This window comes from Aquarana catesbeiana, linkage group LG13 (assembly GCF_042186555.1).
Source record: "Aquarana catesbeiana isolate 2022-GZ linkage group LG13, ASM4218655v1, whole genome shotgun sequence".
In the NCBI taxonomy this organism is placed as follows: Eukaryota; Metazoa; Chordata; class Amphibia; order Anura; family Ranidae; genus Aquarana; species Aquarana catesbeiana.
The window spans coordinates 88,979,479-89,007,205 of NC_133336.1; the positions used below are offsets into that span (position 1 = coordinate 88,979,479).

A 27,727-nucleotide genomic window follows, 5' to 3' on the forward strand; every position below is an offset into this window, starting at 1 on the left:
GAATAGGTAGATAAAGTCACGAAAATTCTCGTACAACAGAAAAAAAAATTGGAAGTGATGTCATGTGTTGTAATGTATTTGTATTGTATTTTCGGACGACAATTATATTGACTGAATGAAAATCGTACGATCTGGAATTGTACGAGGAAAATTTTCGTGCATGCGCGATTGAATAATATCGGATGAACTGTCGTGATCGGATGTCGAAAGTAGTGTACACACGAACCGAAAATCGTACGATTCTTCATCAGACGACCGTTTTCGTCCGATATTCGGATCGTGTGTACGGGCCAAAAGTCCATGTTCACATCTCTGCTTTTTGTGCAGGTGCATTTGCGCAAGCACATCAGCCCTTTCGTTGGATAGGGGGAAAGTCCCCAACCCTTTTCCGAAAATGCGCCTACAGGGCAGCTGCACAGAACTGCACTATTGTGTGAGGCTTATGAAGCCATCACAATCATGTATCCTCATATTTTCTAGCATCTCCACAACACTGGAAAACTGAAGCCTTAACTGCCTGTTCATGGCTTATGTGGCTTTGCGCACCCAAAAATGCTCTGCATTTTCTGATCCATGGGGAGGCCATTAAAAATTACATGTTTATTAAACAGCAGCACATTTTGGCTGCGGGTGCCTGTGTGCAAGAACACGTGTGATTTACATGCAGTCCCGCACCTGCATATATGTGAACTTAGGCTAAGGAAATTGTAATCAATGGCATCTAATATGGAACGCTTGATTCAATTTTCATGGATTTAGGGTGGTGATAAATGTAAGAGCACGTTTACTTTTTTCACATGACAAATCAGCATTTTGCTAATTTAGATTATGAGCATAAATAAACTAGTTCTATATTTTATGTCATTTATTCAAGTATTTCACCTTTATTCGTAGGCAGTCTTTGAATGAAGATCTAATGGTCACCTATACATTTAGTATATTATTTTAGAATTAAGATTTCTAATGGGTTAGGATTGTTTTTGATACAATATATGAATGTAACTTTTGTATGTTATAGATAATAAGAAATACAGCAATGCAGCATATTTTAAGGTGCTTTGTGTTTGAATAGTTCTGATATGGCATGACGTACTCAATCACAAGGTTGAAATGACTGACTTACACAGATACTAGTTTATTAGAATTAGGTTTATCAGCTTAGTATTATGACTGTATTTTATGCATATTTGCATATTTAACTTGCAACAGCCCTTTATTATTAAGTATATGTGAATACCGTTTTCCTTCAGGATACACCAAACAGATGGTACATCCAAATATTTACCTGTAGTATAGTAAAAAACAAAGTAACATGTAAATAAATACATTACAAGGGGGCTATTTACGAAAGGCAAATCCACTTTGCACTACAAGTGCAAACTACAAGTGCAAAGTGCACTTGAAATTGCACCGAAAGTGCACTTGGAAGTGCAGGGGCTGTAAATCTGAGGGGTAGATCTGAAATGAGGGGAAGCTCTGCTGATTTTATTACCCAATCATGTGCAAGCTAAAATGCTGTTTTTTATTTTCCTTGCATGTCCCCCTCAGATCTACAGCGACTGCACTTCCAAGTGCACTTTCAGTGCAATTTCAAGTGCACTTTGCACTTTTAGTTTGCACTTGTAGTGCAAAGTGGATTTGCCTTTTGTAAATAACCCCCATGTGTTACAAATAGATTGAAGAAAAAAAGAAGTACATGTTCAACATGATAAGGAACATACATAAACTTCTGACCTTGGGTCTTTTCCAAACAATGTTCTTCACCTTGTTGGCCTTCTGTCCAAACTCCTTGTAGCCCAGAGACTGTCCACCGGCAGGGAAGATGTCATCTTCGAACAATTTCTTCTTGCTAAGGCACTCCTTCCTTAATGTCACAAAATCCTGTCCTTCAAACTTCAGAGGCTTGTTAAGGGATCCTTCTCCATTTCGTCGATCCCTTTCCCGGATCACTCGGTCACAAAAAAACCCCGAAGGGATGAAAGGCATGGCTTCGTACAGGATTTGGTGGGTGGCACTACTAATCAGCCTCTTCAATGTGCATTAGGCATAAATCCAACCAGATAATTCCCTTTTTGGCTACAACCTGGTAGAGTGGCATACAAGTGCCCAATTCACTATCATTAATTGTAACAATGACCCCAAGGGTTGTCGGTCATATGACTGATCAGTGGCACTAGTATGCTTTATTCTCAGCTGCTTTCAGGAATGGATGTATGTAAGCCATGTTCATGTATGAATTTGAAGTGGAGGAGCACTAAACGCAATGCTTCACTATAACTTTTTTTCCCCTAGTTTTTTCTTTCTTTTGTTCTGCTTTAACGTGTAAAACAAATCCCACCCTGGCTTGTCCCTGTCTCAGCAGAAGGCATTCATCCTTTTAAAAACTGTCATCAACAGAATAGGGCAGGGGCCTTTCTAAACAGACAGTATACACTAATCCTATACCACTGAATGAATGAACGAATGCATAGGGGATCTGCTTTGCACTATTGTGTGAGGCTAATGAAGCCATCACTGTCATGTATCCTCATATTTTCTGGCATCTCCACAACACTGGAAAACTGAAGCCTTAACTGCCTGTACGTGGCTTATTACTGCACAGGCTGGCACTAAATAACTTGAATAATGCAGGCTGATCTAAGTTTACTGTAAACTAAACAGTTCTGATATTAATAAAATGACATAAACAGCAAATACATTTGTGCAGCAAAAAAAAAAAAAAAAAAAGTACAGGTTTTTTTTCCCCCAAATTTAACCACTTCCCCTATGGAAGATTTACCCACCTTCATGACCAGGCCATTTTTTGCAATACAGCACTGCGTTACTTTAACTGACAATTGCATGGTCGTGTAACACTGTACACAAATACAATTTTTCTCTCACAAATAGAGCTTTATTTTGGTGGTATTTGATCACCCCTGCAGTTTTTATTTTTTGCGCTATAAACAAAAAAACGCTGATAATTTGGAATTTTGAAAAAAAAAACTATGTTTTTTACTTTCTGCTATAAAACATATCCAATAAAAAAAATTAAAAATCTAATTTCTTCATTGATTTAGGCCAATATGTATTCTGCTACATATTTTTGGTAAACAAAATCCCAATAAGCGAATATTGATTGGTTTGCATAAAAGTTATAGCATTTACAATCTATTGGATATATTTATTTATTCTTTTTAAAATTTTAATTTTTTTACTAGTAAAGGCAGCGATAAGTGACTTACAGCGCGACTGCGATATTGCAGCAGACAGTCAGACACTAACTGACACTTTTGACACTTTCTGGGGACCAGTGACATTAATACAGTGATCAATGCTTCAAATATCACTGTCACTGTAGTAATGACACTGACTGGGAAAGGGTTAACATCAGAGGTGATCAAAGGGTTAACTGTGTGCCTGACCAGTGTTTTAGTGTACTGTGGGAGGTGCTTTTACTAAGGGAAGGGATGGATCCATGTCTCTGATTTGCAGGAACACAGAATCCATGCCTTCCCTACTGACAGTTTGGGAGTCTGGACCCCAACCAGAACTCCCCAGGGGCAAGGGAGCAAGCGGACTATCATGGTACAGTGTAGGAAAAAAAGACCAATAAAGTATATAAACAGTTATAAAAATTTACAAGAAATGTATTAATACAAAATACATAGCAATAAAATTAAAAACACAGGTGACATGTTCATACAAAGTACTTTGACTAGTTTTGCGGGTATAACCGCTTCATCAGGACATACATCTGCAAGTAAATACAGAGTCAATGACAATACAGTCAAAAATATATGGAAAAGTTTATATGATACAATGAAATAGGAGAGGGGAAAAGAGTAATGGAGGTATGGGGCTGCTTACCCAAGTCCCGGTGCAAGCAGAGCACAAGGCGTACCCAGTAGAGCCTCCCTCGGCGACTGAGGGAGATTAATAGATCAAAGTTGTAGTCTGAATGAAATAAAGTACATAAGGTAAAAATGCCAAGGCTAAAAGCTGCCAGAAAAAGGTGCCAAAGTAAGAGGGAGAGTGTTCCAATGGTGTGATGAATAATAATGAAAGTGCATGTGGGTGATATCAAAAATTATATATGAAAAATAAAATATATATATATATATATATATATATATATATATATATATATATATATATATATATATAAAGAAAAAAAAAGGAGAAAGGGACAGAGGGGGAGTGCAAAAGCTGGATGAATTGTGAAAGCCAAAACACAGCAAGTAGAAATGACAAACCAAGCACCAAAAAAAAGACCATACAGGTCAGACCAACTACTGTGAAAGAAGGGGACGTAAATCCCAGGAGGAGGGAGAGACAAAAGTCAAGGGACAAAAAGAAGGAAGGGAGGGAATTGGAAAAGGGGACCATGGGAAAGGGCTGAGGGAAAGGAAAGAGGAGGGAGGGGAAAGAAGAGGGAAAGAAAGAAAGAATGAAGGGGGGAGGATAAGGAAAGGAAATGGCAATAACCTCAAGGAGGTTGGAGAAAAGCAAGGGGGTAGGAAAGGAAGGGGAAAAAAAAGGAGAAGGAAAGAAAAGAAAGAAAACGAAAGGAGAAGGGGGGGGGGGTGGAGAAGGAAAAAAGGAGGACTAGGTGGGAGGATAAATAAAAAGAAAAGAGAAAGGGAAGAAGGGGGAAAAAAAGAAAAAGGGGGGAGCAAAAGAGGCAAAGAAGAGGAGGGGGGAGGGGGAAAGAGAAAAAGAGGGGAAGGGGGAGAGGGAAAAAAAAGGACAGGGGGACAAAAATTGAATATAGAGGGGTGTGTGGACAGACCACCCTAGAGTAAAAAGGATAAGAAGGTTCCTCTAAGGTGTAAATCAGCATGAAGGAATGAAAGGTGCCAACTATAGTGAAAATACGGAAAGATAATAAGTACCTAATTGGCAAAATTACCCAAGTACACGACCCAGAGGGAGAGATCCCACTGGTACCAAAATATGTACCAGTCATTATTTTTCATCACACCATTGGGATGCTCACCCTCTTTGGCACCTTTTTTTCAGCACCTTTTTACCTTATGTACTTTATTTCATTCAGACTACAGCCCTTTGATCTATTAATCTCCCCCAGTCGCTGTGGAAGGCTCTACTTGGTACACCTTGTGCTCTGCTTGCACCGGGACTTGGGTAAGCAGCCCCATACCTCCATTTCTCTTTTCCCCTCTCCTATTTAATTGTATCATATACACTTTTCCAAATATTTTTGACTGTATTGTCATTGACTCTGTATCTACTTGCAGATGTATTTCCTGATGAAGCGGTCATACCCGCAAAACTAGTCGAAATACTTTGTATGAACAAGTCACCTGTGTTTTTAATTTTATTGCTATGTATTTTGTATTAATACATTTCTTGTAAATTTTTATAACTGTTTATATACTTTATTGGTATTTTTTCCTACACTGTACTGTGATAGTCCGCTTGCTCCCTTGCCCCTGGTGAGTTCTGGTTGGGGTCCAGACTCCCAAACTTCTATTCCATTTACTCTCAGATGATGGTACAAATGTTTACTTATATTTTATATTCACTAAATATTATTTTTTGAGGCCACCCATTTTTTCCCTACTGACAGAACGGCAATCGGCTTTTTTTACATAGGCAGACCGCTGTTCTTCCTCTGTGCTGAATGATTGGTGGGTGCCGACGGACAGTGAGTCCATAGTACCTTCAGATCAGCTCCCGATGTGTATAAGCACAGCAGAAGTAGGTCACCAGTGGCGCGCATGTGCGCCCAAGACCTGGATGTGTCAGATCCTGTACTACGTATGTTATCTGCTGCAGCAGTGCCACCTTGCCACAATATAAGTAAGTTATACGGGTGGCAAGTGGTTAAATTCTAGTTCTTTGATGATCAAAAACATAGTTTACAATTCTAGCATCTGTCAAGTTATATGCAAGAAAGAGAGGGTTGCGAATTTTAACCAGTTGCCGACCACCGCACGACGATGTACGTCGGCAGAATGGCACGGGCAGGCAAAAGGACTTACAGGTACGTCCTTGCCTGCCCGCAGGTGGGGGGTCCGATTGGACCCCCCCCAGTGCCCGCGGCGGTCGGCAAATCTTCCCCGGTGATCGGAGGTGAGGGGGAGGCCATCCATTCGTGGCCCCCCCTCGCGATCGCTCCTAGCCAATCAGATAATTTTCCTGCCTCTGTATTGTACACAGAGGCAGAGGAAATGATGTCATCTCTCCTCGGCTCGGCATTTTCCGTTCCGGCGCCGAGGAGAGAAGACTGCAATGTGAGTGCACCAACACAACACATCACAGTAGAACATGCCAGGCACACAATACACCCCCGATCCCCCCCCGATCACCCCACAATCACCCCTCCCCCCCCCCCCCCCGTCACACTGACACCAAGCAGTTTTTTTTTTTTTCTGATTACTGCATGGTGTCAGTTTGTGACAGTTAGTGTGGTAGGGCAGTTAGTGTTAGCCCCCTTTAGGTCTAGGGTACCCCCCTAACCCCCCCTAATAAAGTTTTAACCCCTTGATCACCCCCCATCGCCAGTGTCGCTAAGCGATTATTTTTTCTGATCGCTGTATTAGTGTCACTGGTGAAGCTAGTTAGGGAGGTAAATATATAGGTTCACCGTCAGCGTTTTATAGCGACAGGGACCCCCATATACTATCTAATAAATGTTTTAACCCCTTGATTGCCCCTTAGTTAACCCTTTCACCACTGATCACCGTATAACCGTTACGGGTGACGCTGGTTAGTTCGTTTATTTTTTATAGTGTCAGGGCACCCGCCGTTTATTACTGAATAAAGGTTTAGCCCCCTGATCGCCCGGCGGTGATATGCATCGCCCCAGGCAGCGTCAGGTTAGCGCCAGTACCGCTAACACCCACGCACGCAGCATACGCCTCCCTTAGTGGTATAGTATCTGAACGGATCAATATCTGATCCGATCAGATCTATACTAGCGTCCCCAGCAGTTTAGGGTTCCCAAAAACGCAGTGTTAGCGGGATCAGCCCAGATACCTGCTAGCACCTGCGTTTTGCCCCTCCGCCCAGCCCAGCCCAGCCCAGCCCAGCCCACCCAAGTGCAGTATCGATCGATCACTGTCACTTACAAAACACTAAACACATAACTGCAGCGTTCGCAGAGTCAGGCCTGATCCCTGCGATCGCTAGCAGTTTTTTTGGTAGCGTTTTGGTGAACTGGCCAATACCAGCCCCAGGCAGCGTCAGGTTAGTGCCAGTACCGCTAACACCCACGCACGCACCGTACACCTCCCTTAGTGGTGTAGTATCTGAACGGATCAATATCTGATCCGATCAGATCTATACTAGCGTCCCCAGCAGTTTAGGGTTCCCAAAAACGCAGTGCTAGCGGGATCAGCCCAGATACCTGCTAGCACCTGCGTTTTGCCCCTCCGCCCGGCCCAGCCCAGCCCACCCAAGTGCAGTATCGATCAATCACTGTCACTTACAAAACACTAAACGCATAACTGCAGCGTTCGCAGAGTCAGGCCTGATCCCTGCGATTGCTAACAGTTTTTTTGGTAGCGTTTTGGTGAACTGGCAAGCACCAGCGGCCTAGTACACCCCGGTCGTAGTCAAACCAGCACTGCAGTAACACTTGGTGACGTGGTGAGTCCCATAAGTGCAGTTCAAGCTGGTGAGGTGGCAAGCACAAGTAGTGTCCTGCTGCCACCAAGAAGACGAACACAGGCCCGTCGTGCCCATAGTGCCCTTCCTGCTGCATTCGCCAATCCTAATTGGGAACCCACCACTTCTGCAGCACCCATACTTCCCCCATTCACATCCCCAACCAAATGCAGTCGGCTGCATGAGAGGCATTTCTTTATGTCCTCCCGAGTACCCCTACCCAACGAACCCCCCCAAAAAAGATGTTGTGTCTGCAGCAAGCGCGGATATAGGCGTGACACCCGCTATTATTGTCCCTCCTGTCCTGACAATCCTGGTCTTTGCATTGGTGAATGTTTTGAACGCTACCATGCACTAGTTATTAGCGTAGGGTACAGCATTGCACAGACTAGGCACACTTTCACAGGGTCTCCCAAGATGCCATTGCATTTTGAGAGACCCGAACCTGGAACCGGTTACAGTTATAAAAGTTAGTTACAAAAAAAAGTGTAAAAAAAAAAAAAATATATATATATATATATATATATAAAATAAAAAAAAATAGTTGTTGTTTTATTGTTCTCTCTCTCTATTCTCTCTCTATTGCTCTGCTCTTTTTTACTGTATTCTATTCTGCAATGTTTTATTGTTATTATGTTTTATCATGTTTGCTTTTCAGGTATGCAATTTTTTATACTTTACCGTTTACTGTGTTTTATTGTTAACCATTTTTTTGTCTTCAGGTACGCCATTCACGACTTTGAGTGGTTATACCAGAATGATGCCTGCAGGTTTAGGTATCATCTTAGTATCATTCTTTTCAGCCAGCGGTCGGCTTTCATGTAAAAGCAATCCTAGCGGCTAATTAGCCTCTAGACTGCTTTTACAAGCAGTGGGAGGGAATGCCCCCCCCCCCGTCTTCCGTGTTTTTCTCTGGCTCTCCTGTCTCAACAGGGAACCTGAGAATGCAGCCGGTGATTCAGCCAGCTGACCATAGAGCTGATCAGAGACCAGAGTGGCTCCAAACATCTCTATGGCCTAAGAAACCGGAAGCTACGAGCATTTTATGACTTGCCGGATGTAGACAGCGCCATTGGGAAATTGGGAAAGCATTTTATCACACCGATCTTGGTGTGGTCAGATGCTTTGAGGGCAGAGGAGAGATCTAAGGTCTAATAGACCCCAATTTTTTCAAAAAAGAGTACCTGTCACTACCTATTGCTATCATAGGGGATATTTACATTCCCTGAGATAACAATAAAAATGATTAAAAAAAAAAATGAAAGGAACAGTTTAAAGATAAGATAAAAAAGCAAAAAAATAATAAAGAAAAAAAAAAAAAAGCCCCCCTGTCCCCCCCTGCTCTTGCGCTAGCGTTGGTTTGGCGTCAAATGTAAACAGCAATTGCACCATGCATGTGAGGTATCACCGCGAAGGTCAGATCGAGGGCAGTAATTTTAGCAGTAGAACTCCTCTGTAAATCTAAAGTGGTAACCTGTAAAGGCTTTTAAAAGCTTTTAAAAATGTATTTATTTTGTTGCCACTTCACGTTTGTGCACAATTTTAAAGCATGTCATGTTTGGTATCCATGTACTCGGCCTAAGATCATCTTTTTTATTTCATCAAAAATTTGGGCAATATAGTGTGTTTTAGTGCATTAAAATTTAAAAAAGTGTGTTTTTTCTCCAAAAAATGCGTTTGAAAAATCTCTGCGCAAATACTGTGTGAAAAACAAAAATGAAACACCCACCATTTTAATCTGTAGGGCATTTGCTTTAAAAATATATATAATGTTTGGGGGTTCAAAGTAATTTTCTTGCAAAAAAAAATAATTTTTTCATGTAAACAAAAAGTGTCAGAAAGGGCTTTGTCTTCAAGTGGTTAGAAGAGTGGGTGATGTGTGACATAAGCTTCTAAATGTTGTGCATAAAATGCCAGGACAGTTCAAAACCCCCCCAAATGACCCCATTTTGGAAAGTAGACACCCCAAGCTATTTGCTGAGAGGCATGTCGAGTCCATGGAATATTTTATATTGTGACACAAGTTGCGGGAAAGAGACACATTGGTTTTTTTGCACAAAGTTGTCACTAAATGATATATTGCTCAAACATGCCATGGGAATATGTGAAATTACACCCCAAAATACATTCTGTTGTTTCTCCTGAGTACGGGGATACCACATGTGTGAGACTTTTTGGGAGCCTAGCCGCGTACGGGACCCCGAAAACCAAGCACCGCTTCCGGCTTTCTAAGGGCGTAAATTTTTGATTTCACTCTTCACTGCCTATCACAGTTTCGGAGGCCATGGAATGCCCAGGTGGCACAAAACCCCCCCAAATGACCCTATTTTGGAAAGTAGACACCCCAAGCTATTTGCTGAGAGGTATAGTGAATATTTTGCAAACCTCACTTTTTGTCACAAAGTTTTGAAAATTGAAAAAGAAAAAAAAATTTTTTTTCGTGTCTTTCTTCATTTTCAAAAACAAATGAGAGCTGGAAAATACTCACCATGCCTCTCAGCAAATAGCTTGGGGTGTCTACTTTCCAAAATGGGGTCATTTGGGGGGGTTTGTGCCACCTGGGCATTCCATGGCCTCTGAAACTGTGATAGGCAGTGAAGAGTGAAATCAAAAATTTACACCCTTAGAAATCCTGAAGGCAGAGATTGGTTTTCGGGGCCCCGTACGCGGCTAGGCTCCCAAAAAGTCCCACACGTGTGGTATCCCCGTACTCAGGAGAAGCAGCTGAATGTATTTTGGGGTGCAATTCCACATATGCCCATGGCCTGTGTGAGCAATATATCATTTAGTGACAACTTTTTTTTTTTTCATTATTCAATCACTTGGGACAAAAAAAATTAATATTCAATGGGCTCAACATGCCTCTCAGCAATTTCCTTGGGGTGTTTACTTTCCAAAATGGGGTCATTTGGGGGGGGTTTGTACTGCCCTGCCATTTTAGCACCTCAAGAAATGACATAGGCAGTCATAAACTAAAAGCTGTGTAAATTCCAGAAAATGTACCCTAGTTTGTAGACGCTATCATTTTTGCACAAACCAATAAATATACACTTATTGACATTTTTTTTACCAAAAACATGTGGCCGAATACATTTGGGCCTAAATGTATGACTAAAATTGAGTTTATTGGATTTTTTTTATAACAAAAAGTAGAAAATATCATTTTTTTTCAAAATTTTTGGTCTTTTTCCGTTTATAGCGCAAAAAATAAAAACGGCAGAGGTGATCAAATACCATCAAAAGAAAGCTCTATTTGTGGTAAGAAAAGGACGCAAATTTTGTTTGGGTACTGCATTGCATGACTGCGCAATTAGCAGTTAAAGCGACGCAGTGCCAAATTGTAAAAAGTGCTCTGGTCAGGAAGGGGGTAAATCCTTCCGGGGCTGAAGTGGTTAAACAAGGTCGGTCTAGCATTGTTAAAATATGAGTCAATGTAAGAAGACATGTTTTATTCAATACATTATAAAACATGACATAGCAAAATGAGTACATGCATGGTAAACAAGCATATCAATCATGTCTTATTAACCAGATATTCGTGATAACAATCATAGCAACTTAGAGATGACATATTGAAGTATACGACAGTTGTCCATCATAAAGAATCGCTTAAAAAGCAACATGGTGGGGTAACTTGGGAATGGATGAAATAAAAGCCATCTAAAAAGAAAATGGTGTACTTACATGTCAATTGAGTCTGAGGCCTGGTTTACACCTATGCAGGTTGCAGGTTGCAGTTTGCATATTGCAGGTGCATTTTGCATTTTTCAATACATGCTTTTCATCCATTGAAGTCTATGCAACCAATAATAAAATGCACAGATGTGAACTACATCCATAGGAAACCATGTTAAATGGACTGTAGTGTGTTTCTGCAAAACTGAAAACGTGCTAAAAAATGCAAAACCATGTGAACAAGAAAACTGGTGGCTACTTAAAATATCCCCAGTTCACTCTGCTAGCTCTCTTGGCAGCACCTCCAGCAGCATACTGCACAGATCTGTGGATCATGTTTCTTTGTCACAGCCTTAGGTAATCACCAGGCTGGGCTTTCTGCCTATGCTTTTCAGTGTCTGATTGAAGACAGCATCGGCTGGCTTTCATTTTTCTTATGTAGCATGGCCCCCTTGAGGACTGCTTGGATTTACCTGTTCTTCTGCATCGCCATGGCCCTGTAAATATTCCAACCCACCTGACACTCTGGGTTCAGACTTCTTCCAAAACACCTTTAAATTACACGTCACACAAGTCAAATATGTTTATAGTATATACACTTTCACTGAAGTAAGTGATGTGGTATTGATACACAGAAAAGAGGAATTGGTCAGCTGAGTGCTGAATAACAACCCAGGCTCGGAAGAATAATTCCCCTAAAAGACAGCTTAAAACAGTACAATAGCACAAAACGCAATTCACCTATATGAACAATGAATTACCACTTGGAGCATAACCTGTAAAGGCAGTAAAAGGTTAGCTTTCTAGGACAGGCAGTCTCACACTAAAGGGGAACCCCGGACCTGCCTATTCAACCTTTACATCCTAATGAGAGATCAGATGAAATAGGGAATAGAGTAGGGCCCTTTTTGTATGGTAATAACAACAGTGTCCAAGATACAGGCCTTATAGTCTTCACTGGCAGTTGGAGCTCATCAAACTGCATCCGATAAGGCACAGTGGTGCAGTGACAGCCAAGGGGCTTAAACAAGCTAGTGATACTTCTTGAAGTAGTTTTAAGTAAAGGTTTCTATGTACAGTGTTCCAAACAGTAATGCAATAAAGTGTTCCCAAGGTAAAGGTGTCTGTACACAGTGTTCAGGTATAGTAGCAAAGAAGGGTTGCAAAGGGTGGGCAATTGCCCTCTCACCAACGACCAGACCAGCTTACACCTTGCAGATAGCGATCCTGGAAGAGACGTCTGTCAGCAAATGACCGGCGATGACCCACGACTGATGGATGCAGGCGACTGTAGTGTAGATCTGCTGGGTAGGTGTCGCGTGGGTTTCCTGATGAACAGCAGGCAGGCTTAGGCCCTCTGGAGCCGGGTTGGAATCACTCATTCACTGTGTGGTAGACCACAGCCTCTCCCCTGCCACACGGGGGGGATGTGCACACGGCAAGGCCCAGGTAGAAGAGAGCGCGGTGCGGCGCAGAGTGGCACGAATCTCCAGCCCTTTTATAGTCCCTCCCAGGAGTCCCTTTAGGTGGTAGCAAGGATCCCTGGGATGTGTGGTTCAGATGTCATATCACGCAAAGGAAACACCGGTCTGAAAGACTACTAATCCCACAATCATTTCTGGTCGAGCTCACAGATGTGATGACAGTCACTGGCGCCCAGCACTAGAGGGATATGTCTATAGGTAAAGAAAGGTAAGGAACTGTACCATGTTATGATCATATATCCTCCGCACTCTTTTTTTCCTTTTGAGTAGGTATGGTTTCTTCCACTATTTCCACACTTTATTTGTACCTACTTTTTATCTTGGTGTTGGGCTATAGTAATTGTTCAATACTTTTTAACACTACTACATACCTTCATGTATTCACAGTCTACCTGATTTACTCACTCTCATGCCCTGTACACGCAGTCGGATTTTCCGATGGAAAATGTGTGATAGGACCTTGTTGTCGGAAAATCTGACCGTGTGTAGGCTCCATCACACATTTTCCATAGGAATTTCTGACACACAAAGTTTGAGAGCTTGCTATACAATTTTCCAACAACAAAATCCATTGTCGGAAATTCCGATCGTGTGTACACAAATCCGACGGACAAAGTGCCACGCATGCTCAGAATAAATTAAGAGACTAAAGCTATTGGCTACTGCCCCGTTTATAGTCCCGACATACGTGTTTTACGTCACCGCGTTCATAACAATCGGATTTTCTGACAACTTTGTGTGACCGTGTTTATGCAAGACAAGTCTGAGCCAACATCCGTCGGAAAAAATCCATGGATTTTGTTGTCGGAATGTCCAATCAATGTCCGACCGTGTGTACAGGGCATTACAGTATTGGAGCCAAAAGGATTTATTTTTGATCACTTGTTTCCTTTTCTCTGGGGATCATGATGTGCTTCCGGCTTTCCTGCGGGCCCCTTCCTCAGCTCCCGGAATGGTTTAGTCTCAATTGACATGTAAGTACCAGTGGGATGAGTTCATTTCTCCCCTCCTTTACATATATAGTCTGCCTTTTTCAACATGGCAGACAATTATTTAAAAGTGATGGCCATCACAATAAATTTACCACCATATTATAAGATATATCTAGACAGTTGTCTACTGTATGTAAGCATATGATGTTATTTTAGCCAGTTAGTGAACTACTGCCACCTTCTGCACTGCCTACCCCACTATCAGTTGCCTCTACTCCCCCTTGGTGCTGCTTTTTTTCTCACACTTACACAGACACGGGGACATTTTTTCTTAGTTCTGCACTCATGTGACCAATATTCTAACGCCACAGAGCAGGTCCAGGCTCTGCAGAGATCTTTTTTTATTCCTGCACTTCTGATTTAAGTGACACCACTGATGCACTGACGCAGGGACATTTTTTCCTTCCAGTGACACCACTGATGCAGGTAAATTTTTTCCTTTTAGTGAAACCACTGACGCAGGGACATTTGTTTTTCTCACACTAATAGGGTGATTCTTTCTTTGCAACTGTTAGCAGTGTAATCAGTGAATAAGCACAATCCTGATGTCACCTGCCCACCTCTTCGCCTCAGTCAAACAGAGGAAGCCTTGTATTCATTGAAAATACAAGGCTTCTCCTAAATGGCGGAGACGTTGTACAACCAACTCTCTCTATATCCAGCAGCAGAGTGGAATCGTTGTCAAAACACAGTGCTGCTTACTGTAAGTAGTACAAGCTACTACGGTATATTATGTAACACCCTCTGGGATATTCTAGAAGTAGAGTAGGCAGACCATATCCTGACTCATGCTGTAAATTTGTGAGTCTATAACTGGGTCAGGGTTATTGGAGTTCAGGCTGGCTGTCTCATCATGGCAGTTCTCTGGTGCCTCCCCCTCATGTCTGGAAGGTTGGAGAAGCTTCTTGAATTAGAGGACGGGGGTTAGCAGGATCTGTCATGCATATTTATGAGGCCTCAGTAATGGGCTGGCAGGGGACTAAGATAACCTCATTAAAAGACATGGGCCATGCCAGCAGGGGCAGTCAGGTGGAAGATAGAGATGCAGTGTTGAGGAGGCTGTCGGTGGCCCTGAGGGGTACCCCCTAGTCTGTGGGGAGGTTTGTCTTGCCTTGGGCCATGGCTCGGGTGCTGGAAGGATCCTACAGCAGTGGGCTTAAGTCTTCTACCTTTCCCCTGAAAAAATCTCCAGAGAAACAGCCTGGTGGGCTCATGAAGAGTCATTCGGGCGGACGGGTATGGAGAGAAACAGCCGGGAGGTCTGGTTACATAGTTAGGCAGGTTGAAAAAAGACACAAGTCCATCAAGTTCAACCAAAAAATAAATAAAAATAAATAATACAATCCCATATACACAAACATACGCCCACAGTTGATCCAGAGGAAGACAAAAAACCCCAGCAAAGCAATTTTCTACAGCATGGGGAAAAAATTCCTTCAGATTTTCCCTGGATCAACTTTACTTATAAATGTTAGTACCCAGTTATATTATGTACATTCAGGAAAGAATCCAGGCATTTTTTAAAGCAATCGACTGAGATTGCCAGAACCATCCCTGGAGGGAGTCTATTCCATATTTTCAATACAAATTATTTAAAGTGCTAGTTAACTGAAATGAGCCTGTGCACAGGAAGAGGAGTGGGGCCTCAACTCCCTTGATCTTTCACACAGGCCCACTGCATAGCAAAGCACACTGACCTCAATATTTTTTGGGGTTCATTTTTTGTGTACATTTTAATATTCAGTGAAGACAATGTTTTGCACAGTTAATTTGTAAATTCAGTGCTGCAACTCACTCCCTTCCTCAATTTTCCCAGTTCTCCACCCAAGATTTATCACCACACCTATTATGACATTATAGCCACACAATGATTTCATATTATTTATTTTACTGCTGGGCAACAACACCAAACTAGGTCACATCCATACCTCTTTCTGAAATGAGACATCTTCTAGTATGTGGCGGGGTTGATTTACTAGACCTGGAGGCAGCAAAATCTGGTGCAACTCTGCATAGAAACCAATCAGCTTTCAGATTTTATTGCCAAGGCTTAATTGAACAAGCTGAAGTTAGAAGCTGATTGGCTACAATACCATAGCTGCACCAGATTCTAAGTGCTCTAGTTTTAGTAACTCTTCCCCAGTATGTAGGCAAAAGACAAATCCCTTACACTCCCCCAGTAACACAAACCACAAATAATTTGTAGACAATTAAGTTGGTAAAACCCATAACTGCCCTTTTCACAGCAGTTTTTTTCTATATAGTGGTATCTTAAACCAACAATAATTAAATAGCAATAATATAGATGCTCAAACAAAGGCTTGGCATAGTTTAACACGTTTTGGTAGTTAAATAGTACATTTTTTATACAAGTCTACATCAGACCAAAAAAATTACCAACTTTCAGAAAAAAGAGACAGAGTAATTTGGTTCCAAAAAAGGGACAGTCCCTCCAAATGAAGGACAGTTAAGAACACAGAATGAAGTAAAGGTTCTCCTACCCTTAATCTGTGCAACAAGGATGAACTCTGAAATCAGCACTTTGTATGAAACTAAGAAGAGGCAATATAGTCTATACCCAGTCATTATTTTATGATAATTAATAAAATGGCAGAATGAAAATGTTCCATTCCTTTGCTTTTAATTCTTATAAAATGCTCATTTGAGCTAGAAAAAAATAAGAAAGTAATACAACGGTTTTTGAGATGAATGACCTTCACTTGGATGTATGGCCTATGTCTAGATGATCTTATGACTACTGTTGGAATCTTACCTTGTGGATGACGCTTTTTATAACCAGCTGCCAGTCCTATCATATTAACAGGAATCTCTGCATAGGTTTCCCAGCTGACTGCCATACAATATTTAGTAGTAGTAATAGTATGACGCGTGTTCATTAGGGATGAGCTCAAGATTTGGTTTGAACACAAGTTTAGACTGAACTTTGGCTGTTTGGGCAATTGTTCAAATGCCAGACATTTAGCATGTTTGGCTGGAGCTGAAAATCATATAAAGTTGCAGTATTTCTGCCGATACTATGCATGACAGCTTCCTATTTGTCGCCACGTCCTTAGCAATCAATGATGTAATTTGGCCCGATTAAATAAAAATACCCAGCTATGTAATTAGGGTACGGGGCATGCAGCTTATAAGGATGTACTGCAGTTTGTGGATTTTTGGCAATGGTTCTTTCTTGTTTGGGTTGAGTTGCCACCTACCTTTTTTTCTAATTGCAAATTCAGCAAATCAGCAAATCGCCAGTAATAGCATATAATGAATGACAGCACAGATATATACAGTATAGGGAGATAGATCACATGTGAGGTGAGGAGTAGGAGGGTGGCAAAGGCAATACCCACAAAAGATTGTGAGGTGAACTGGAGAAGAGCTCAGATAGTTAGTTGGAAATGTCTATTACTAAAAGAAAATACAAATTCTCTTTTTACTACAGCTTGCAGAAATGAAGACGCATGCTTCAATGTGTTCTGCATGGGGGAAGTTCTGTAGGTAATGAAAGCCTGAAATGTAATACATTGTTTAATACATGTTCTCAGAAGTCATAAAGATACCCTGCCTAAGGGAGGAGATGTCAACTATGACAACCATACCTTGATGCAGAAGACCTGAGAGGGCTCACTAGAGTTCACCTAATCTATACACTGGCACAGGAAGCTTGGAGGGGAGAAACCAAGAATGGGGCAGTCAGTAAACCTCTAGTTTGTAGCTCTAGGGTATCACCCCCAACACATAAGCGTCAGAGATGAGCATTCTCCAGCTTTCACCAAGGTAAGCACATGATCAAACCCCCACAACTCCCCCCCCCCCCCAGAAAGTGTAGGTGCACCTTCATGCTCATGAAGGCTTATCTGAGGATTTGGCAAAGTTTAAGTACCAGACCTTGCAGAAAACTCTGGTAATCTGGCTTGTAGGGTCACGAAGGCTTAACAGCCAGAGACGGGTAAAACCTAGCAGTCTATTCCTTAGACATGTTCAGCTGAAGAAGATTGGCGCTTATTATTCAAGAATTCTACAGTCCTCTCCTGCAAAACATAAAAAACTTTTAACCACAGCTGAAATTAAAAATGTTAGCCACTTGTATACACGTACCATATGCAATGGATCAATCACAGTAGTGGAAAGATTTCTTTAAAGAGAATTTGACCAGTTAGCCATGGTTTGACAACATAAAATCATAAACAGGATGTGGTGTTTCCAAATTCTCTGAAGTCAGTTAAGAAAGAGAAGACTTCTTGATATTCATAGAAGTAGAACAACCAAGGTCAGCAATAGAAAGCAGAGCAAGGTCTGTGAATTTCACTAATCCAAGGGTAGCGCTTACCGCCGCAATAAGAAGACCTGTGTGGGTAGAACGTATGCCCTATGTTCCAGAAGATAATGAAATTAACATAAGCTAATAAAAAATGTAGTTTGCTTCTGTAAACAAATGGCCGGAAATTTCCTTCATCAATACCAGACCTTTATCCTATCATACTAGTTGAGGTTTTGATATACTGTAAATGTTAGTGGAATACCCCAGATACACCACTCAAAAAAACGGTGTGTGGCCCCCCCTACAAATACATACCAGATCTTTATCCTTGATTGTCAAGTATGACCCCATGCAGAAAAAAAAGGCATTTGGTCCCCCCAAAATTAATTCATACCTGACTCTAATCTGGGCCAGGAAAGGCCAGAAATGGGAGGGGGGTGAGCATGTGACACACACACAAATCTATCGTCAATCACATCATCCAATTATGCAGATCCAGGGCAATCATGATGAATGATACCTGCTAACCCAATGAAAGAAGAAAATCCAGCCAACACAATCTGCCCCCATTGCTCAATTGCCACCAAATATGACATCTCCCAGTCCCTGCAGCTAAAAATAAACAAAAAAGGATGGGGTTTCCCAGGTGATGTCAGTCACCAAATTTGGGTGTGGTTTTAGCACTATCCCCTTTGTTTAAATGGCTTCCCAGTCTGCAAATTAATTTGACTGGGTGACATAATTGGTTTTTAAGGACCCAGCAGGTGTTACCTCGTTGCTTCCTTAACAATCATTAACAGAGCGTGATGTCACTGGTTGCTAAGGACGCGGCTTGGGCTGACACCCGCTGCTTACTTAGCAACCATTGGCAGAAAACTGTCATGTATAGTAGTGGAAAAAAATGCTACCATAATTGATGTTTGGCTCCTGCCATACAAGCAAAAAGTCAGGAGAAAAGAACATCCTAACAGGCAAAGTTCGGTCTGAGTTTGTGTTTAGACTGAACTAAGAGATCACCTTTCCTAGTAAAGCATTCATAAAGACTACAGCTCAACAGCATGCACCTTCAAAAATAAGTCAAAATTTCAGCTACCAAACTTCAATACTGATAGGTGACCAGCCCGCAGTGATTTGTTGTTCGTGTTTGATGGTCCTCAAGTATCCAGTGTGCCTGGTCATGACCCCTGTGGGGCATATTACTCACCGACACAAGAAACCTTACAATCATATCAGCTTTCTACGTTCACACACTTTGTATTCACTCAGATTGCATTTTAAAGGGGGCATCCACTTTGAACTAAAAGTAGACCATGAAATCATGTAAGCAGCAGTCTGAACTAAAGAAAAACTTTAAAGGGATACAAAACAAATCTACACAAACATCCTAGGTTTAATAGTTGCATTGCATTCATGTTTTAATAGGTAATTTTTTTGTATGTTTACACATTAAATGCATAGGAACATAACTATATCTGAATCGACAAGAAGAGATGTTCACTTCTGAACAACCGGGACACACAGCACAGTCCTCATATGGTAACATGGCCCTAATAAATGAAGACATTCTCAGCACTTGGTTTCTTTTAAAACATGTCCACCACTAATGCAAAACCCTGACTTTTGGACTTTAACAAAAACAATAATTTATTATATAAAAAAAAGATCAAAAAATCTGTTTTACTCATACAAACATTAAAAACATGCAAGAAAACCAGCAAGAAAGGAAAACTTGTGGACTGTACTGCACTTGCCCACAGGAGGTGTTGGTTATAATGGGTCAGCCATGTGCCTTGCTGGAAAGCAAATTGGCTTAGAAACATTCAATAAACAGATTATCATGCATAAAAACAATTAATTCATCATGCCCAAGTGATAAGGATATAAGGATATAAGACAACAGTAAAGTTAGCCCAATTTTTTTTATATTGTGAAAGATAATGTTACACCGAGCAAATTGATACGCAACATGTCCCGCTTCAAAATTGCTCATGGAATGGCGTCAAACTTTTACCCTCAAAAATCTCCATAGATGACGTTTAAAAAATTCTACAGATTGCATGTTTTGCTTTACAGAGGAGGTCCGGTAAGCAGCGGAGGGCACCGGATCGCGGAGGGGGCCCTCTCCCGCCACCGATAAAAGTGATCTCGCGGCGAATCACCGCAGAGACCACTTTTATCTTGTAGCCGACCGCCAGCCGAACACGGGGATACCAGAGTTATGGCAGCTAGCTTCTGCCATAACAACGATATCCGTCCCCAAAAAAGGGACGTATATGTACATGCGACGGCCGGCCGAACACGGGGATACCAGAGTTATGGCAGGGGGCTGCAGCCATAACAACGATATCCATCCCCAAAAAAGGGACGTTTTTTCTGATCACTTTTTTACACTGATTATTTTTATAATTGTGTTATTTATGTGCACTGGTTTGATCACCTGCATTTTTCATGCATTCATTTTTTGACATGACACTTTAAACTTTTTTGGTATCACAATTTTTTCAATTAATTTATTTATTTTTTAAACTGATTAGCGGTGGATGCACGCTTGTTTTCACTACTTTTTACATTAAATCATAAGGAATTACTCAATTACTCAATTTGGGGCTTAAATGTGCCCCAAAGAAACCTTTCAGGCGTACATGGAGACACACAAGTATGTGCGCAACTTGAATATGAAAAAATATTTTCTCGGTCATCCTGTATATCAGTAGACCAGTTGCGATATATCTGATTAGATTGATAGTGGATTAGGTAATAGATCCATCTTTAATTCTCAAAACAACCATCATATAAAGGTATTTAAGAATTTTTGGTTCTAAAAGACATGGAAGAGCTACAATTAAAGAAAGAGATTAATCCTGATTATATTAGAGAGGGTATTAAATCATTAGAAGGAAGAAATAATATTGTCATACGCCCGGCTGATAAAGGGGGGGTGGGGGTGGTAATATTAGAGAAATAATTTTATCAAAATCAGCTTATGGAAATGTTAAATAATGAGACATAGTGACCCTACGGAATTATACAGTAAACAATTAGCTGAGCTGGTTGATTTAGGCTTCAGGATGAAAGCATTAAATAAAAAAGAGAAAAGATATTCGGTCCCTAGCGCATGCAGGATTTCGGTGATTTATACATTACCAAAAATTCATAAAAACGCAAAAGCACCTTCCGTACAATCGATTGTGAACTGTATAGGCATGGTCACTGCTAAGGCCCATACACACGATCGGACTTTTTGACAACAAACATGCAAATTAGCTGTTTTAAGGCAACATCCGACCGTGTGTACGCTCCATCGGACAAACTTTTTTGTTTTTCATTGGACAAATGTTGGCTGTGCGAACAGACAAACTTGGCGGCAACAAAAGTCCTACGTCGGCTAGCCCGATCGTGTGTACACAAAACCATCGGACTTTAGTCCAAAGTACAAACACGCATGCTCAGATCCAATGCAAAAGATCAGACAACAATACAGAAGTTGACCAAAGGGTGGCGCCGGAGAATTGAACTTCCTCTTTTGAAGTGTCGTCAGTACGTTGAAATGTCATTACATTTGTGTTTGTTGCCTAAAAAGTCCTGCGGTGTGTATGCAATACAAGTTCACGGCCAACGACCTTTGGACAGAAATCCATGGAAAAGTTTGTTTAAAGTCCGATTGTGTGTGCGAGGCTTTAGACTGGGTGAACATTTGGATAAATTCCTTCAACCCAGTGTTCAGGTGACTAAAGTCTATCTTAAGGCCCATACACACAATCAGACTTTTTGACAACAAAAGGCCCGTACACACGATCTGACTTTTTGACAACAAACATGCAAATTAGCTGTTTTAAGGCAACATCCGACCGTGTGTACACTCCATCGGACAAACTTTTTCGGTTTTTGGTTTTCATCGGACTTTTGTTGGCCGTGCGAACGGACAAACTTTCCGGCAACAAAAGTTCGATGGAGCAAAGTCTGATCGTGTGTACACAAAACCATCTGACTTTTGTACAAACTACAGTACCTGCCCGTGAGAATGTTTCCAGCGCTATGATCGCGCTGGTTCTCGGCGACAGGGTACTGTGCATCTCTCGCTGGCTGCAATAGGAAAAACACATCTTCCTATTGCAGTGAGCGTGAGAGGGAATTCCCCTCCAGGAGCATATCAGGCCCTTAGGGGTCACCCCAAAAAACCATACCAGACCCTTATCCGAGCATGCAGCCTGGCCGGTCAAGAAAGGGGGTGCGGACGAGCGAGCACCCCCCTCCTCCCGAACCGTACCAGGCGGCATACCCTCAACATGGAGGGTGGGCGCTTTGGGGCAGGGGGGGCACCCTGCGGCCCCCCCACCCCAAAGCACCTTGTCCCCATGTTGATGAGGACAAGGGCCTCTTCCTGACAACCCTGGCTGTTGGTTGTTGGGGTCTGCAGGCGGAGGGCTTATCGGAATCTGGGAGCCCCCTTTAATAAGGGGGCCCCCAGATCCCGGCCCCCCACCCTATGTGAATGAGTATGGGGTAAATCATACCCCTACTCATTCACCTGGGGAAAAAAGTGTCAATAAAAAAACACTAGACGGGTTTTTAAAGTAATTTATTAGGCAGTCTTCCGACTTCGCGGGTCTCTTCCGACTTCTCCGCTCTCTCCGGCCTCTTCTCCCGCTCTCCGGTTCTTCTCCTGCTCTCCGGCCTCTTCTCCCGGTCTCAGGCCTCTTCTCCAGGTCTCAGGCCTCTTCTCCAGGTCTCAGGCCTCTTCTCCCGCTCTCCGGTTCTTCTGCTGGGCTTCTCCGCTAACTTCTGCTCTTTTGCCACTCTTTTGCTAGCAGTGGCCCGGTCTTCTCCGTCGTCTTGTTCCCTCTTCTCTTCTTCCGATGTTGACACGATGATCTTGCTCAGCGCTGGCTCCCGCGACGGGGCTCGCAGGTGTCAAATCTCGCCAATAACAGCCGCGAGATTGACACAATATCGCGGTCACCTACTGTACAAACACGCATGCTCAGAACCAATGCAAAAGATCAGACAACAATACAGAAGTTGACCAAAGGGTGGCGGTAAAGAGCTGAAAAACCATGTGATTTCATTATAGCGTGTCTCCATGGTAGATAACCATGTCTCTGATATATTGGTACAATCCAATTGGTAGATATGGTAATTAATAGTATTACAAAATATGAGCGAGGGGGCATCTGTTGGCTTGACGCGTTTCATGGCGACTACCACTCTTCAGGAGCAAGTATGGAATAGGTGTCTATAAGTATTGAGCAGTAACACGAACCTCCCTGTCCAACAAGGCCAAAACATTGCCTTCCACATGCCGGTAGAGAGCTGGAATGGCCTTCCATGAAAAGAAATGGCATTTTGGAACATGCCACTGAGGTACAGCACAATCCACATATTCACGAAAGGGGGCAGAGTCTACCAGCTGAAAAGGCAGCAGTTGCAGTGCTAGCAATTTGGCCAAGCTAGCATTTAGATGCTTAGCATGTGGATGGCTGGGACCGAATTAATTTTTATGGTTCAGCAACTGGGGTAGGGAAATTTGCCTGCTTAAATCAATTGGTGGTCTACTGCTAGCAGATTGGCTGCAAGTACTTGGGATACCTATTGCTATACCTTCATTCCTCTCAGTGCAGGCTTCTACACCTTCATTTGAGTCCAGCTGTGTTTGATTATACTGATTGGACTTGATTAGGAAAGCCACACACCTGTCTAGATAAGACCTTACAGCTCATGTCAGAGCAAATGAGAATCATGAGATCAAAGGAACTGTCTGAAGAGCTCTGGGACAGAATTGTGGCAAGGCACAGATCGCAAGGTTACAAAAAAATTTATGCTGCACCTAAGGTTCCTAAGAGCACAGTGGCCTCCATAATCCTTAAATGGAAGACGTTTGGGACGACCATAACCCTTCCTAGAGCTGGCCATCTGGCCTAACTGAGCTATCGGGGGAGAAGGGCCTTGGTAAGAGAGGTAAAGAAGAACTCAAAGATCACTGTGGCTGAGCTCCAGAGATGCAGTCGGGAGATGGGAGAAAGTTGTAGAAAGTCAACCATCACTGCAGCCCTCCACCAGTCGGGGCTTTATGGCAGAGTGGCCCGACGGAAGCCTCTCCTCAGTGCAAGACACATGAAAGCCCGCATGGAGTTTGCTAAAAAAACACCTGAAGGACTCCAAGATGGTGAGAAATAAGATTCTCTGGTCTGATGAGACCGAGATAGAACTTTTTGGCCTTAATTCTAAGCGGTATGTGTGGAGAAAACCAGGCACTGCTCATCACCTGTCCAATACAGTCCCAACAGTGAAGCATGGTGGTGGCAGCATCATGCTGTGGGGGTGTTTTTCAGCTGCAGGGACAGGACGACTGGTTGCAATCAAGGGAAAGATGAATGCGGCCAAGTACAGGGATACCCTTGACGAAAACTTTCTCCAGAGTGCTCAGGACCTCAGACTTGGCCGAAGGTTTACCTTCCAACAAGACAATGACCCTAAGCACACAGCTAAAATAACGAAGGAGTGGCTTTACAACAACTCCGTGACTGTTCTTGAATGGCCCAGCCAGAGCCCTGACTTAAACCCAATTGAGCATCTCTGGAGAGACCCAAAAATGGCTGTCCACCAACGTTTACCATCCAACCTGACAGAACTGGAGAGGATCTGCAAGGAGGAATGGAGGAGAATCCCCAAATCCAGGTGTGAAAAACGTGTTGCATCTTTCCCCAAAAGACTCATGGCTGTATTAGATCAAAAGGGTGCTTCTACTAAATATTGAGCAAAGGGTCTGAATACTTAGGACCATGTGATATTTCAGTTTTTCTTTTTTAATAAATCTGCAAAAATGTCAACAATTCTGTGTTTTTCTGTCAATATGGGGTGCTGTGTGTACATTAATGAGGAAAAAAATTTTAGCAAATGGCTGCAATATAACAAAGAGTGAAAAATTCAAGGGGGTCTGAATCCTTTCTGTCCCCACTGTATGTATGTATATATATATATATATATATATATATATATATATATATATACACAGCTGCACTGTATTGTATACTGTGTACACCTCCAGAAGTGTAGTAGAAACTGTACACACTGTATTAGATACTGTGTACACCGCCTGCACAATATTAGAAACTGTACAATGGCTGCACTGTATTGTATACTGTGTACACCACCAGAAGTGTATTAAAAACTGCACATAATCTAATATATATATATATTACACCGCCTGAAGTGTATTAGAAACAGTACACCATGAATGCACTGTATATATAGGTTACACTGAATGCAGAGTATATGTATATATACATATATATATATATATATATATATATATATATATATATATATATATATATATATATATATAGTGCTAGTGTGGTACCCCACCAGTGTATGGGTCCAGGATTCTCAACCAGGCAGGTTGAGGGGCTCCATTGTATTTGCTTGTTTTGGCTTTTCAGTTTCCTCATTATTTAGTAAAGTCCACTTTTGGACCTCGAGCCTGGGGATTTCTTAGCGATCTGGGTGGGATGAAATCCCCAGTCCTGGGTCCGGGTTTTGAGACTCACCAGCACACTGATTGTTCAGGTGTGTGTGGGCCTGATAGTAGAGTCAGGACCATGGTTCTGGGCTCCACCCTCCCGAGGAGTCCAGGCTTGCAAGGGAGAACCCAGAGAGTGCAGGTGTGCACTGGAATAGCCAAAGAGTGCTGACGGCACTGTGAAAGCCAGAGACCCAAGCCTGAGGTCACTGACAGGAGTCAGGAGGGTTCCGTGTGGGAGCCTGAGCAGTGGTGCTGCTGCTGAAGAGAGCCAGGTGGCTTGGCATTTTTAATATATATTGTTGCTGTGGAAAGCTGAAACCCCTGCGTGGGCAACTGTTCTGTTATTGGACTTATTTTTCACAACTGGCATGGACTCAGCTCACTGGTAGGCTCTACATTAAGCTAAACAACTCCCAATATGGAGGTGCACGTCGGTCGTTGTAACATGTACAAAAGCAATCAAGCCTTCCCAAGGGCTTATAACATGCTTAACATAAGTTTGACTCGAACATCGGGTGTTCGTCCGTTCGCAGAACAGCAAACATTATGGGGCGTTCACAGGAAATTTGAGCGCCTCGGAATGCCCCATAATGCACTGCGAGATCGCAGTGCATTTCTGTATGATGTTGGCCAAAGCATGCACCTGACCTGCATTCTTTGGCCAATCACAGCGCTCTCTGCTGAGAGAGCCATAATTGGCCAAAGGCAGGGTATCTTTGGCCAATCATGACTCAGGGGGTCTAAGTCCACGCCCCACACTATATAAGGCTGCTTACATAGCGGCCGCTTGTAGTGTTGTTGGCGTGGACAGAGAGATAGCTTGAGTTAGATTAAGCAGGGTGGGTGAGGCCGATTAGTATGAGTCTTAATATACCCCTCAGTTGCCTCACCCATCTACTGAGGAAGCCCGATGAGAGGGCGAATCGCGAATAGAGGGGAGGAGCCGAGTCTGTGAAAACACATTAATCACCGTGGGTGTGCTAAACAGAATAAAAACTACTGTAGGCAGTACAACAAAATATCATTGATATTAACACACAATCATACTTAATTTCTGAGCATCCTGTTACCCCGATCATTTACATATTACCCAAAATACACAAAGATCCCAAAAATCCCCCTGGACGCCCAATTGTGTCCAGCACCGACTCAGTCACCATGCCATTAGCTAAATATTTGCCTAAAAATATACCCCTGCACAAATTTCTTTCCTTTTAGACTTGTTGAAAATAGTCCTGGAGGAGAATTTCTTTCTCTTCAAGGATACTTACTATTTGCAGCTCACTGGAGCTGCGATGGGCTCAAATGTGGCACCTCTATATGTCAATGCATTTATGGATATGTTAGAACAGGCATTTATTTACAATTGTACACTTTTAACGATAATTGTACAGTATGGTACAGGTTCATTGATGACACCTTCGCCATCTGGACAGGCGACCTTGAATCTCTATCTCTGTTCAATATATATCTTAATTTATTGATTCCAGGCCTGAGATTTAACATGTCGGTTAACCATAAGGAAACTCCATTCTTAGACACATTGTTATCTATCAAAAAAAGGCATATTGTTAGTGACCTATGCAGGAAACCAACTGATTGGAACCGGTTATTAAAATTTTGTAGTTTTCATCCTCTTGGGGTCTTCAAATCCATCCCCATAGTCAATTGAAATGAGTAGCTAGGATTACTACTAATCCCGATACAAGAGATTAGATTAGGAGAGATGGAGGACAGGCTGCAACAACGGGGATACCCTAGAGACATGGTTCGTAAAGAATGTGCTGATTTATATGATACTAAAAACCCCATCTCTGGTTGCAGAATGCATTTCATCTCTCAATTCCATCCATTTTCCAATGAAATAAATAACATAATTAAAAAACATTGGTCCATTCTCAACAATAGTTATCCTTCGGTTCCAGAGTTTTACGACCCCCTTATGCCAACATATCGTCGTGGTAAGAGTATTTATGATAGAGTGGTAAAATCTGACCAGTATTCTGCACCTACACCTCGTGTGACCTTTTTAGGTCCTAAAAATAAGGGATTGTTTCCCTGTCTTTCTTGCATACAATGTACTAGTATAACTGTGAAAAAAGCAATCAGCGCCAAATACTAACATAAGTCAAAATGTAAATGTGAATCGTAATAATAAATTACAATATCTCCA

General features: G+C 42.2%; 1 protein-coding gene across 5 annotated transcripts in view; it reads right to left on the bottom strand.

Annotated features, from left to right (window-relative positions):
- The window catches only part of CAPN3 (calpain 3), a 265,534-nt gene that overhangs the window by 199,560 nt on the left and 38,247 nt on the right, over positions 1-27,727 (bottom strand). Inside the window, exon 1 of one of the 5 annotated variants that reach the window (XM_073610526.1) lies at positions 1,735-2,228. The exons of the other annotated variants lie outside the window; for them this stretch is intronic. Coding sequence (XP_073466627.1) covers positions 1,735-1,986 — 252 coding nt within the window. The 5' untranslated portion in view covers positions 1,987-2,228. Of the gene's footprint in view, positions 1-1,734; positions 2,229-27,727 lie in introns of those variants that run through there. 5 annotated transcript variants of the gene reach the window in all.